Source organism: Crocodylus porosus, unplaced genomic scaffold (genome assembly GCF_001723895.1).
Source record: "Crocodylus porosus isolate Cpor-Errol unplaced genomic scaffold, CroPor_comp1, whole genome shotgun sequence".
Classification (NCBI taxonomy): domain Eukaryota; kingdom Metazoa; phylum Chordata; order Crocodylia; family Crocodylidae; genus Crocodylus; species Crocodylus porosus.
Window position 1 is genome coordinate 24,394,937 of NW_017728948.1, and position 14,636 is coordinate 24,409,572.

Sequence of the window (14,636 nt, forward strand, 5' to 3'; positions counted from 1 at the left end):
CTATCTGCTACTGTACTCCATGTCTCCTCCCCAACTGCTGCATGGCAAGCAGAGATTATGCCACTTGTGGTACTTGTGCCACAACTGGGCTACTGCCTACTTCATGGCATCTGAAGTATGATGCTTTTCTGAATAAATTGGTTTTTAAGAGCACCTATACACACGTAGTGAGGCTGCTCCAATGCACTGTAATTGCAGCATATCACAGCAGGCTCACTAAATTGAGTCTGTTGGAGCATGGCAAGTACTGGACTAGAATCTCACTGATTGGCACCCTGGTGTTTAAAAATGGCAGCAGGAGCAATTTAGTTAAAGCTCATTGAACAAGCTTTTAGCACCCCAGCACCATTAAGCACTAGGATGCTGATACACTAGATGCTTTAAGAGCCACTGTAATTAAAGCACCCCTCCCTGTACTGTGTGTATATAAACACCCTAAGATGTCACCCAGTCCTTGCCTTCTTGGGCGAAGTACATTTAGTTTCCAAAACCGATGCCTGGAACAAGTGCTCCCATGTGCTCATTTCACCCCCTAACCTGAGCATCTGGAGGTTGAGGAAACAAGCTATGAGAAGTAGGCAAGAAACAGCTCTGTATTTGCTGTATGCCAGAAGAACTCAGTTGTTTTTTCCAGGGAAACGATGCATTGCTTTGCACAATGGCTACTTACTTTTTTAAAAAGTGAGGTATGGCAGATAATTGCTTTCTGGTGCTTTAGAAAACTACATTCAAGACCATCCTGAATTTTTTCTGGCAAGCCCTCTAAAAAAAAAAAAAAAAACAGAAGGCAGTTTCAGAGGAATTGCCAGTAGCGCTAGGTTAGCTTCAAGCACTGTGTGCATGTCACGTGGTAGGCTAGTGCAAGCAACAGCAGTGCAAGCTTACTGTGGCTAACAGACTACAAATAGAAGAGTATGACACTTGTTCAACATTCTTTATTTCAGATATACATATCCTCAAATACTCCACCCTTTTGCCCTTTAAATTTTACATACATGAATATTACGAAAAATAAGGAGCAGTGCAGAGGGTCCAATAAAGAATTACACAAAAGAAAACTTCACTTTGGTGAAAGTTTACCTCAAGTTAACAATGAGCGAGTTGGGTAGGAATTCTGGTAGGTTTCAAAAGTTAAACTTGTATGGAAATTGAAAGTATAAATTTTAAAAGATGCCACATCAAGCCCTTTAAAATCCAAAAGTATAAAGGTAAGTACTGGACAGAGGCCAGTATGCAAGCAGGAACAGAAATTTTTAATCTGATGTCTATCAGGAATCATTAAGGACACTGATTGGCTAAAGTAAAAACAAACAAAAAAAAAAAATATTCCCATTCAGATAAAAAGGGAAACATGAACAGGCTGAAATCATGAGATAGGAGAAAATATTAAAACAGAAACAAAAATATCCCCATTAAAATACAAAACAAGACTGAGGAAAAAAAGTTTCCTTTTAATACTTGAAACCTTTGGGCAGTGGCAGCTTCTTCTTTGGTCACAAGATCTAGTCATCTATCTACCTACCTTTTCATAGCAACTGTCTTTTTCCTCTGCTCTTCCATACCCTAAAACTTCAAGTCATTGACATTAAAAAACTTGACACTGATTGTGAGGAAGGGGGAAAAAAAAGTAAGGAGTAGTTAATCTGAATGGCTTGTTAAACAGCTTCACTGTAATTGGGTTCTGCTATTGTATAAGTAATATTCAGCACTACTTAAATTGCTTTCTTTGCAAAAATCACAAGTCATAACAATGCTTCACTTAATTTAATTCCTGTACCTTTAAAAGTGTTATAATTACTGTGAATGTGTTTACAATAACTTGATTCTTCTCCTTATGAAACAAAACATATCTTTAAAAGCAGAAATTTAATTTTCTCCCAACACTGAAATGACCACTCTCAGTTGTTCATAAGGTAACAGATGTTTCTGAAGAAAACACCATGATCGTTGTTTGTAAACATTAAACCCACAACAGTAAGTACATCAAAATCCCACATTATCATCCTAAAATAAATCACAGAAGTTGACATGAAATACATAAAAATTTATTATGCATGTACCCCACTTCATTATCTGGAGGAGGAAATCTGAGGCAACAGTTTGGTGCAGTACAGACAAGCAAAGCAATATACAGTAGCTGCACACAGATTGATTTCTTTTGGATCACAACTAAATATTCTTACTATGACTGTTAGTACAGAAATGTTCTGCAATTAGAAAAATGAGAAGTCTCTCTCTCATGCTGTACAATTTCACGTATTCTTTGTTAGAAAAGAACTGGTCAGGTTTGAATCGTTCACGCCAACTTGCTAGGCTGTTGCCTCTGGAATGTTCAGCACAAAGGATAAGCTCCAGACATAAGTTAAGTGCTTTTCATGTGCAAACTGTTACTGGCTAAAGCTTTCAAAGTACATTTAATTACAGATATGAACACCCTGTAAAGATATGAGGATATGATAGAAGACCCAGAGGCCATTACAGATTCGTTAAGAGAAATGCTATGTTCCACTGCAGTAGTTCTAGTCCCTGATTAGGTCCTTCCAAAAGATAGAGTTTATGTTCATTTGTAGGAGATAGACCACTCTTTGACAGAAGCATCGTGGGATGTTGTTACCAGGGTATGTTCATCCAGCCATGCCACGCTGCTTACATGATGTAATCTATGAGCATCTGTAGGAAGAAACAATTTTTGGGGGGGGAGGGGGTTAAATGAAAAAATGACAATGAATTAAGTCATTCTAGGCGTGCTCTGTAATGTAGTGCATTCTATAGCAGTGAACAGCTTCTTGTTGCAAGCAACTACACAGTTTGCCAAGACAACCATTATTTGAGTTGGATAGAAGAGTAGGCTAAACAATTGAAACATATAGAAGGGCAGAGACCAGTGATTCTCAATCAAGGTGCCATTAGATCCCTTGAAGGGTGTAGTGAGGTGTAAGGAGGTAAGCAAATGGAGATAAGCAGAGAAGCTAAGCAGACAGGCCTGTGTCAGGCTTGTCCCTGCCTGCATGACACCCCAGCCCTACATAAAGTAGTAAGCACTATAATATATAAATTAGTTTTTGAAACTGGGTGCCTCAATTAAAAAAAAAAAAGAGTCATGGAGGGGTGCTTCTAGCCCAGTGAGGGGTGCCTTGAGACCAAATAAGGTTGAGAACCACTGGCATAGAAAAAACACTTTGAGCAGCTCCAAAGGAGGAAGAGAAGCCAATGCTTGGCAGTGGGCATCAGCCATTATAGTATGCACGTAGAAACACAAGTGAACTAAACTGCCCCAACTTTGAGCCTGCATGAAACAAGGTTAAAGCTGGAGTGACTCTGCTAAACCTGTAGGCAAGGTTCTTTGAGGAGATGCAATATCTTTTATTAGACCAACTGAGGAGGAAAAAGTTCTAGGTAAGCTTTCAGGCACAGTCACCCTTCTTCAGGCATAGGGAGTCTCTGCTGGTCTGAGATTCCAAGGAAACCTTTGGTAAACCTGCATTTTCACAGGCTCAGGCCAGTGTAACCAGTACTACCTAACAGCTGCTGCCCAGTTCAAGGCAGCAGCAGCTCTCTCCTCTTTGGACACCACTGCAAGTGTATGTTTGTTAGTGACCTACTTGCTACAAAAGTAGAGGATTAGTCCTGCAGCTCAAATCTTTCTAGCATATGAATGCAAAACCTACCTGGTATCTTGATGCTAGTCTCTGGGTCACTTAAGGTCCAAACATACACCATCATATCCATACCTCCAGAAGCAAAATGCTCATTGTCTGGTGACCAGGCAATGCAAACAATTTTTGCATGGTGTCCATAAAATACATTGTGTTCCTGTTTGGTAGTTTCAGAAAAAAAGGTGTTATTGTGCAAGCTAAGTTTTTTGGGGAGGAAACCACCTACAATTCTGCGATCTATTATGTTAACTGTTAAAAGGCAACAGTTTTAAACATGTTGCTCCGGTTCAATAACTGTGCATCTCAGGTGAAGAAACAGAAGGACATCTATGAAGCACAGCTATTATTTTAACATGTGGGAGTTGCTTAAGTCCTCATTTTGTACTATTTCATATTATACAAATCATTCAGACAGACAGAGACAGAGACAAGAATTCTAACACAAATCATTATAAAATGGCAGGACTGAAACGTTCAAGTAACCACACACAGTGAAGATGCCAGAACCAGTGTCCCATGCCAGCAGAGACTGCAGCAAAAAACATTACTCTATGAAACCCCTATAGAAGCTCTGTAGAATATTTCAAGAATGAAATCTTAATTTTTTCTTCTAGATAAGAGTGTAAGTAGCAAGTGACAAAAGAAAAGAAAGTTTTTGGAACATCATCCAGGGCTTTTCAAAGCAGCTTTAGTCAAAGTCATGGTTACTTGACAAGACTTTTTTCATGTTAGCTGAAGCTGTGGTTGCTACTTGCCTTGATCCTTGCTATAAAATCTGATGAAAAATGAATAGAAAAATTAGGAATTTAAGTCTACATCTGTCCACTTAGCTGGACAGCCTTCCGAACAGACCATACATTGTGGCTGCATGGATCAGTCACTAGTCAACTGATCAAGATGATGCCTCATTGCTGTCCATTTAGCAGAATGCACAAAAAATATATGTCTGTGGACAAAGTGATGCACAGGGAAAGGCTAGCAAAGATCCACAGGAAACTAAATTCAACTGATGTTTCCATTATATACCCTACAGAGCAGGAGACAAAAAAATATGAAAACCCAAATCCTTGTTCAATGGCAGTCAAAAAAAGTAAAAAAAAACCAAAAACAAAAAAACAGATGTTTTGCTAGTTCATAGCTTTACACCTCATCATTCATTTCTTCTTGTTTTTGGTTTACATGATGTTAAGTGCCTAGCTTTTCTAGTTGTCAACCTATACTACTCTTTCCCCACTTCACCCTAGGTCAGGGAATTCCCAGCCCAAAGAGCCATGTAATCAAGTCCACACAGCACTCTATACATCCAGAAATTTGGTGGAAGGGGAGTGGTGGCAACTGCATTGGGTCCACTGAGGATCTGGTCTGTGAGCTTAAAAGTTTGGTCACCACTGTCCTACATAATAACCTTGATACTGCAAAACTAGCTACTGTGAAAGTAAAAGCTTGACAGATGACAGCTGTAAGTTATCAAGTGAGCTTAATGGAATCTCGCTGCAATACAGCTTCGTTCACCTCTACCCATGTCTTATGAAGTTGAAACCAATGTTACCAATTACGCGATTACAAGAGTCTAGTACAGCAGTTCTTACCGCATAGCCATCAGCAACACTGAAGACAGTAACAACCTTGTTTGCATCACAAACTGCAAGAAAGGCACCATCGTGAGAATATGCCAGGTCAGTCACAGCACCTTTAGCTTCCACAGTCCTCTCGGCATTTTTCAAGGTCGTTCCTTGGATTGAATATAAATGGACATTTCCATCCTGAAAGTTAATAATAAAATATCAAAGCTATACAAACAAACAGGAAGGATTACAAAGCTAGAGAACCTCAAGTCAATTACATCAAGGATTTCTTACTTTACGCACTAAAGGAGAAGCCATGGCTGAAGTCTATCAAGTCTGAAATAGGCAAGTGCTCTCTAGAACACAAGTATGGGTTTAAGGCTTCCTTGAAATTAATTTTGAATGCAGATAGATACAAATTTGATCCTTTATAAGAAATATATGAACGAAAATGAAGTAGGTGACCTGTATACAAAAGTCATGGTGATGTGCTGTTGAAAAAGTTGGAAAATGGTAACAGTGCAACAACTATTAGATCTTGGCTATAGCTAGTTTAAATAATATTAAAATGCTGCCTTTATTTTGTGCTCATAATCCAAGAGTTTGAGAGAGAGCAACCTTACCAATCCTCCCACGGCTACAGTATTGCCTCCTGGCTGAACTGCTACAGCTTCTGGCTCATAACCAGGATCATCGATTACAAAACATTTCTTCTTATCCTTCATCAAGATGATCTGTAAATACAAACTGGTTTGCTATAGACTGTTGCTTCAAATATCCAATAGGCCACATTATCTAATCATGAATATGAATTCATATTGTGAGTTGCCGCAGTGGGCATTTACAGGTCCAAAGGGAATACTGATTCATTCTCCAGATGGAAGGGTAATCCACAGAGCAGAATGGGACGCACGCTTGGTGACTAAGTTTTTTCTTGTGAGCACTTAAGTGACTCACAGGACTGTGACTGTGTTGGAACACGGAGTCTATTTTAGCAGCTGTAAGTGATTGACATGTTTTTGCACCTTAGTTCACTTTTGTTAAGCAAAACAAAACAGAGCAACATGAAAATGTAGAGTTTCATGTTCCACTTTTTTGGCAGACATACCACAAATAAGCAATATACCCAGCCCCGAGTGCCACTCTAATCCCCCGCTTCGTTTCCTGCTTCCTGTTCTCCATGTTTCCTGTCCCCTCCCATCTGCTATATGCCACACAGAGGCTGCCCATGACACTTGTGGCACCCATGCATTACTGTGTACCCAGATGGACCAACAGCAATTTCCCTGCCTAGCTCCATCTAATGGGAAACTGTAAAATCGGAGCCAAAACTTAACTTCTTGATGATGCTAAAGAGATTCTTCCCCGCCCCCGCAAAAAAAGCAAAATATGTCCATATTAGATTTAAAATAGCTGAGTTATTCAGTGAATAAACACAATTCAGATGAAACTCAACAAAAGATCTCTCTGCAGATGCGAAGATCTTGTGGGTTTTAAAGCCACATTTATTCTCTCGGTGTTTTTTTCAAGGTAGCATTCCAACAACAGTCAAGCAATCCATCTTATGCTGTCAACACAGAGTAAACAAGCTGGACCCATCTTTGGAGTTCTGCAGCTTAGTGAGCTAGCCAGAGGAGGTAATATAGTGGTTAAAATTAAAAAACAGAAGAAAAGAATACCTGTTTCTGTATCTATTAAGATCAAGAATACTGATCACATCCATCATTATACAATGCTAGTGACCCGATAACATCATTTTAACAGCATTTAGTATACTGGTTATGAATACTTCCCTCCACCCATCCCACAAAAAGGATATAAACAAATCCAAATGCTCCTAAGTGACTGTAGATACCTATTTAAGATATGGGAATGCACATAATGTCTGCACATAAGGGTACGATCTAGAAAGTTTGATATTAATTTATTCCATCTGGTTATATAAAGAAGTGGCAGTTATGTTCCTTCATATTTCAATGAACCGCTAACCCTTCAACCATCCCATTCCTTTCTCCTCACCATGGTTTAACTAAGCAAATTTGTTTCCTCTACAGATTTAAAAATTGGTACCAGTCTAAGGCAGGATACAGCATTGATGTTTTATTCTGGAACAACTGTATGGCTTACTGAAGGAGTGCACCAATTTCAAAACTTATAGGAAAAAGTTATATAAACTGCAAGGAGTAGATGAGATAAAACCTCAACCAAAAATATCTTTGATCAGATTCTAGTCTACGCTGTGTGAAGTGGTTCAAGACAGCAAACTGATTCACAACAGCTGCTTCAATTACATTTACCATATGCTGTACAAGTCTCACAATTCACTAAATATTGTACAGGTTAAAACAGATCAGTTATTCTGATACTCACTTGTCCAATGCATACAACTACTGTATATCCACCAGGACCAACAGCTAAACATTTTGGTTGAACATCCATTTTTACAGCATCCAGACCACTGAAAGGAAGAATAGGTTGTTTTCCCCTGGTTGATACATTTGTTCAATAAAAAAAACAAACAAGCCACCAAACAAACTTAGAGGCCCAACATAAAAACCGTCTACTAAATACTTCCTGCAAAGCTACAAACGAAAAAAATTCACCCTTCATCTCTTACGTGTACTTAGTTATGTTTCCCTTAAAACAACTTATTTAATCATTATCTTCATCGTGGAACATACCATTATAGATTAAAAGTCCTGAGCAGGCACGTTGCCACCTACAGCTAGATTATTGTTAGAAGTCAGAGATGCCCAGGACCTATTAAGTATGTGTACAGATATTCATTTGTGCCAAAAGAAGTTTTTCTGGCAGAAGGAACAGCCTAGGAGCTAGACTACTTCACAGTGAGCTCTCCAGCCAGTGGTACTAGATGGCTGTTGGGAAGGGGGCAGATTAATTAGTTATTTTGGCTGCTGAAAAAACAAAACAAAACTGCTAGACAGCCCCCAACCCCTTCCCAACAGCACCCAGCAACAGTGCCCCCAGGGAGGCAGGGTGGCTCCTGCCCCTGGCAAATGCCTCTCCCCAACCTGCCAATCAGCTAGCTAGCAAGCGAGATAGTAGGGTAAGGGCACATCCTCCCATGTACCCTTTTTCTTCCGTGCAGGAAAATAGCCCTGCTCCTTGCACTCCTCCAGGAGGATGCAAGAGGAGTGTTGGTGGGGGAGAGAGGGGGGTCAGGGGCAAAGCACTCAGCTGCCATGGCAAGGCTCCAGAAGCCTTGCTGCAGGGACATGTCTGCCTGCTTTCAGGGCTGACAGTAGTACAAGGAGAATCGGGGCAAATTTCACCAAAGCAGCAAAAGCTCCCAAGCCTGCATTGCGCCACCCTGCTCTGATCTGGATCAGCTGGTTGGTACAGGCTACAAGCCAGACAAGCCATGAGCATAGAGCCTTTCCCCAAGCCCAGCTCCTGCACCTTCTGGCTTTTTTTTTTTTTTTTTCCCCCTTCCCCTCCTTAAAAGTCCCTGCCTCTGCCACCCAGCTGAGTAGGCAGGCAGTTCTCCCTGAGCTTAGCTCTCAGTGCCCAGCAGTCAAGCACAGCAAATGCCTGCTTCTTACATTAGGAATTCAGTTGCAAGCAGCTCACAGGGAGCAACTGGGGCTTTTCCATACACCAGCAGGTACCAGGAATAAGATGAGGGAAGGGGGGAGCAACTGCTTCCTTGTACCTTCTCCAGACCAGGCTAGACACAGGAGCCTTTTCCCCAGTTCCACTCCTGGTCCCCAGAAGGAGTTAAGCCCAGGGAAACGCATGCAGACATTCAGTTTCCTGGGAGAAATCTTGATTTAACCTGGATTGTTCCACAGTTACTTTCTCCAAGAGCAGCCATTTTTGCTCCAGGGGAAATAAACGAACAAACAAACCAAAAAACAAACCAAAGAAAACTTGAACATCTGCAGTTTTTTCTGCTAGAAAAACAACAATTCTCCCAGTACAAATTGAATGTCTAGTCTATACATCACCTAAGATTATCCAGTATGAAATAACCTTCCTTTACAAGGATAAATCAGCAGAGGCAATGGTTTCCAAAAATCTTAGAACTTATTTGTTCTCCCCAGTATAAAATTGGAATGCAAGAACTTATTCAAGCATTGCGGGCGCAGAGAAATCTGGCTGTACAAGAAAAAATCAGAACTTTAAACTGCCCTGAGCAAAAAAATGTTTTTACTCAAGTATACCAAAGAACAATGTCTACTAGTTTCAAATAAAATGCAGGAAGCATTTCTACTGTTTCCATGGTAACTTGAAAAAGCCACACAAACTGTATATAGCAAGGGTACCAAGCATCACATAGTATAAATTGCTTAAATCCTCTTGGTCCAAACCAGAGAGCCAAACAAGAGTTTGACTGACCTGTAGTCTTTCTTGCTGAGGCTGGTGTAACGCACAGTGTCATCCATACTGCAACTGACCAGCTGATCCATCTCATCTACAGCCATCCTAGAAACCTGGTTTGTATGGCCTTTCCCAGAAAAGCCATCATTCTCTCCAGTTTCAGAATCCCAATAATGTGCAAAGTAGAATTAAGGAAATAACAGAGATCTTGTATAGACAGAACTAGAGCACCCATATTCTATCCAAAACTAAGCATTGTCTCACTTACTCTGAAATGAACTAAACAAGATTTTGCTTGGATAATCAATTTATCACAGTAGCAAGGTATTTGCAAATACTGAAACATTAAACTTCAGATCTCTGAACCAAAATAATTGCACTTTCCAAAAGCATTATAGATTCAGAGCACTGAACAGACTCAACAGAAAGATAATAGTACAAGACACGCCTCAAAAAAAGACAGGGAGAAATATGCAATTCTAAGTAATGCAGAAAGGAGCTAACAGGATGCTATAACCCTCTCAAAAGTGTCTCCACAGGGAAATAAGGGTAGAACTGTAGTACATGCCAAAAGATCTGTGCCAACTTAAACAATGTAGATACAGCAGAACATGTGTTAGCACACACTAGTGGCCAGAGTACACAGCCTCCAAGGAGCTGTCTTCACTGTTGCTGCCTGTGCTAGCTAGATTAGATTAGTGTATGCTAATTACACCTTTGAGACATACTGTCAGTCTAGGAACAGGAATTAGGTTCAAGAACACCCTGCATCAAGAAAGGGTGTTACTATAGTGAATGATATAGATTATGGACAAAGGTATACCAAAACAATTAGTTCAGCAGTAAAACCTAAAACTCTAGGATTTAAATAGCTATCTGAAGGAGACAGTACTAAAACAAAGATGAATTTGATTCCCAGAAGGATATTAATATGTCCATCATGACTTCCAGAGTAAATATAGGATTTTCCACCATTTTTATGCACCGTGAGACACTGAATTGATTTACTGTGACCCTGTGGAAGAACAGGAACATGTCTGATAAGCGGTTACATTTTTCACTTAATCAAAAATACACAAAAAACTAAATCAATTCAAGAAGAGTTACTAACAGTTGAGAAAAGTACCATCCCATTTTACTTTTGATTACTATACAATCCCATCTAGGGTTCAAATGCCTAATTGTTTACAGTTAGTTCCATTTTGGTGTTAACAGCAATGCTATTTCTATACTCTGCATTCTTAAGAGGAATGAATTACCCACTATGAATAGGTCTATTACTTAACTTTATTGGAGTGGGATACAGTTATAGCCTTTTTCAGGCACGAACTTTAAATTATAACTCATGAGTAAGCAAACAGCACTTAGGAGACAGCTGAATACAATCACATACTTTATACCAGTTACCAGAAACATAGCAGAAATAGCAAATATCTGGGACATTTGTTTCTAGTTCACATAAAAGTGTAAGGTCCCATGAGATTGCTTTGTCAGCTAGTTCTATAATTCCCAAAATTAGAGCTCGACTATACAGTGATCCTGCTCACCTTGTTCACATCATGTAGCACTTAAAAAGGATGAAATAAGATACTCATAGGTGTCTTTTTTCAACTCTATGATGATTCCTTTGATGTCTTAAGGATGTTTCAAGCCTGGGAAGGCTATTTTGTTCGCTTAATTAAGACTATTAAGCATAGACAATGCATCAGAAATTGTTTTCATTTCTGTGACTTGTTAGTCACTGTTATAGTCAACAATATTAGAGTTTGACAGTTACAAGCTATTTTAAAAGCATTCTTTATATAGTCACCCTTTTAACAGGTGCTATTCCAGACAAGAATAGTACTAATACTAAATGGTGCGGTAGAAGTAATGCAGTTTGCTACAGAGAATACAAAGAGACAACATACCTTTATGACACGTAAAGGCTTACTTGGATTGTTCTTATCCAAATAATTGATGTAGCCAGAGAGGGAGACGCTCAGCAAATGGTCCTTTTGCCACAAGCAACCCAACTGCTGATCCAGAACATTTGATCCCATGTTAAATGTGTTGACTACAGAGTTAGCACCAACATCCCAAATTTTAGAAGTTTTATCTCCAGAAGCCGAAAGTAACTGGCTGCTGTCAGGACTCCAGCTAATCTGTAAAACAAACACCACTTAAGAGTATGTACTATTGCAAGCTTTTAGGTTTCGATGCAATTCATAATGGAATGCTAGATTTTTTTTATTTTGACTAGTGCAAAAATTTACTTACAGCATAAATTCCTCCATCATGTGCTTTATTTCCACCCAGAGAACAAATTTTCTCTCCAGTCTTTCCATCGTAAATAAAAATCTTGAAAAAGAAAAGCGTGAATGAAACTTGAAGTGACAACCAAAAGGGACACACAAAGTGTTTGGGAAATGATATAAATGCATTGTACATCTAACACTTTTTGCTGCATAGCACAAATGGAAGTTTGTCCATTTTAAGTTAGGTCTCCAAAACAAATACAAACATTTTTTAGCTATCAGATGATGTGACATGATAAATAAAAATCACCCTGACCCATACCGAGCACTGGTTCCTGACATTTGAAACAGTGGAGGTATTGTAATTATGGCTCCTACTGTGAAAGCAGCTGCTCTCAGTTAGTCATGAAAATCTGCCTACATGCAAGCAGCTAGCTATGGCAACAGCACTGCTGCACTTCTTGCCCTCCCAGGTAGAAGACCTGCATAAAGAAGGCTTGGATCCTATCTAAACATTTGTATTACATGCAGCTTCCTCTAGCAGTGGATGTGACATTATAATGGTATAGGACAAAGCCCCATTGAAAATACTTGAATGTTTCCCCTAGGTCTTCTGATTGATTACCTGTCACTGGGAGGGAGACTAGAAAAAGAAGTTGAACAAATACAGACTGCTCGGAACAACCCTATGTTTTGGTTGGGTCCGAGTAATGTTATAGTACAATACTGAACAGTTTTAGGCCATCTTTTCTCAAAAGAAAAAGAGAATCTGCCTGTATTCTGTGATCCTCCTCAACATCACACACAAGGAGTAACCCACACACTGGTGGGGATACAGGGAACAACATCAAGGTAACAGCTCCTTTTTACCTGGCCATCTGCACTAGCTGTAGCAAACCTGTTCCCATCAGGAGAGAACCTCACACAGTTCACAAACCGGGTGTGGTCCTGTAGGAGACAGCAGGAAAAAAGTTTTTTTAGAAGCTTTAGACACAGCATATGCATTACTTGCTTGCTTGATACATCATCCATTAAGACTGAAATGCTTCCATAAAAAGCTCCTTGCCACTCAAGTCAGAAACTAAACCCTAGGGTAAGCCATGTCCAGTGGAGTCATCCGAATCAACTCAGCATAGGTAACCTTGGAAGATGCAGGGAACTATAGATGAGGCCAAGTTCCAAGGAGGAGCCATGGAATCAATGTTTACAGAACTCCAAGTAAAGCAAATATGAGACAAACTGAGAAGTAGCAGTCAGTGCTTTGGGTCAGGATGAACTGGGCTGAACCGCAGCCCTTATAACAGGATTAGGATTTGGCCTCCAAACTCTGCCTCCCCACCCAAAATATTCTATTACTTCACCTGAAAGAAGTCCAAAGACTCAGGTTACAGGTAGGGGACATGGATTTCATATCTAGTTAGTAGAAAGTGTAACCAGTGTTTAAAGAGCTTTACACATTTTTTCCATTCTGCTAAGGATGCTGTTACCCTAGCACGTTTTCCAAAAATGAGCTGGCAAGAATGAGGTGTGGTCCCTAAATAAACTATTTAGGAATAGGAGAGACCATTCAAACTGGTGCTAGCCAAAATAAACATTAAATAGAGAAGCAAATCAGGCCAAAAAACTTAGGCTAGGTACAGACATTACAGTTCTACCAGTATAAGTGATCAGAAACTGGTCTATGCCTGTAACAAAACAGAAGTTCAGCACACAAAACCAGTCTATATCCATAACAGAACAGAAATTTGGTGCACCTGGACCAATTTAAAAATGGCAGAACCCAGACTAAGATGTGCCTCCTCCACCCAGAAAGAAAGCAAATGCATTTTGTTCATTAGTGAAAGATTTGGGAGATTATTTTTTTTAAACTAAGGACAGCCTGTGGCTGACTTACTTTGATTAAATAAAAAATTATTCCTTATGATCTTTCAAAAACTCTTAAATTTGTCATAGGCTGTTACAGAGCTTAATCTCCCTTCTCCTACCTTGAGCTCAGATGTCAATCTTTAAAGTAGGGCTGCCTTGAAAGACAGCAATACAGCGCGCTGCTTGCACACAAGACAAAGCAATATACTGTCACTTAAAACTTTTAAGGGTGGATTGGCAAAGTAAGTAGCTACTTTAGTTCCAAAGTATATTCAGGAATGACATTTAATTAGTCTGAAGATCTCGTAAAACAATTGTTTTGTTAAATTTAAAAGGAGGAAGAACTTACTTAGCTTGCTGTGTAAGATAAGATCTCTTTAAATGAACACACAGGGAACAACAGGCATTTTACTTCCTTAGCTGACCATTTTATTACTATTTTTAGGGTCTCACTCTTACTGTAAGGACTGATCCATCTGCAGAAGCACTAAGAGACAAAATCCCACTCTGAAACAGATAAGCTGCAAGTAAAAGCCAAGAAAACATGCTCAGGGCTTCTGAGGAATTTTCTGAATGGTTTACTTTTGGTCTCTCCAGTTTTCACTTTGTTACTTAAAAGCATTCATAATGCACTGGTGAAAGGGATCAGAAAGTAAGTTAACTAGCTACCTCCATTGTCCAAGATGAGCAATATGCAAGCAGAATTGACATAAAAGGAGGCACATTGTAGTTAAGTTCAGTTTTAGAAAACACTGTGATATACTCAAATATACACGTTCATCCAATTGCTGCTTAAAAGGTTAAATCTGTAAAACTTCTGATAAGATTTAGAGGGGTAGGGGAATCCAGCACCATCTTTTAAGTTGGATCTCCCCTGAAATGTTCTGTTAAGAAACTGTTGAACCATTCTGCAATTTCTTTAAATGGAAGACTCCCCAAAAATTTACATTAAAAACGCCTTTTTTCAGTTA

At 39.5% G+C, this 14,636-nt stretch overlaps 1 protein-coding gene across 1 annotated transcript in view; it reads right to left on the bottom strand.

The window, feature by feature from the left end:
* Positions 1-915: 915 nt before the first annotated feature.
* The window catches only part of WDR1 (WD repeat domain 1), a 23,573-nt gene continuing 9,852 nt past the window's right edge, over positions 916-14,636 (bottom strand). Inside the window, exons 3-12 of the mRNA XM_019553143.1 lie at positions 12,670-12,747; positions 11,822-11,902; positions 11,473-11,706; positions 10,490-10,577; positions 9,581-9,737; positions 7,592-7,679; positions 5,845-5,955; positions 5,246-5,419; positions 3,669-3,813; positions 916-2,670 (exon numbers count right to left, since the gene is read on the bottom strand). Coding sequence (XP_019408688.1) covers positions 2,561-2,670; positions 3,669-3,813; positions 5,246-5,419; positions 5,845-5,955; positions 7,592-7,679; positions 9,581-9,737; positions 10,490-10,577; positions 11,473-11,706; positions 11,822-11,902; positions 12,670-12,747 — 1,266 coding nt within the window. The 3' untranslated portion in view covers positions 916-2,560. The remainder of the gene's footprint in view (positions 2,671-3,668; positions 3,814-5,245; positions 5,420-5,844; positions 5,956-7,591; positions 7,680-9,580; positions 9,738-10,489; positions 10,578-11,472; positions 11,707-11,821; positions 11,903-12,669; positions 12,748-14,636) is intronic.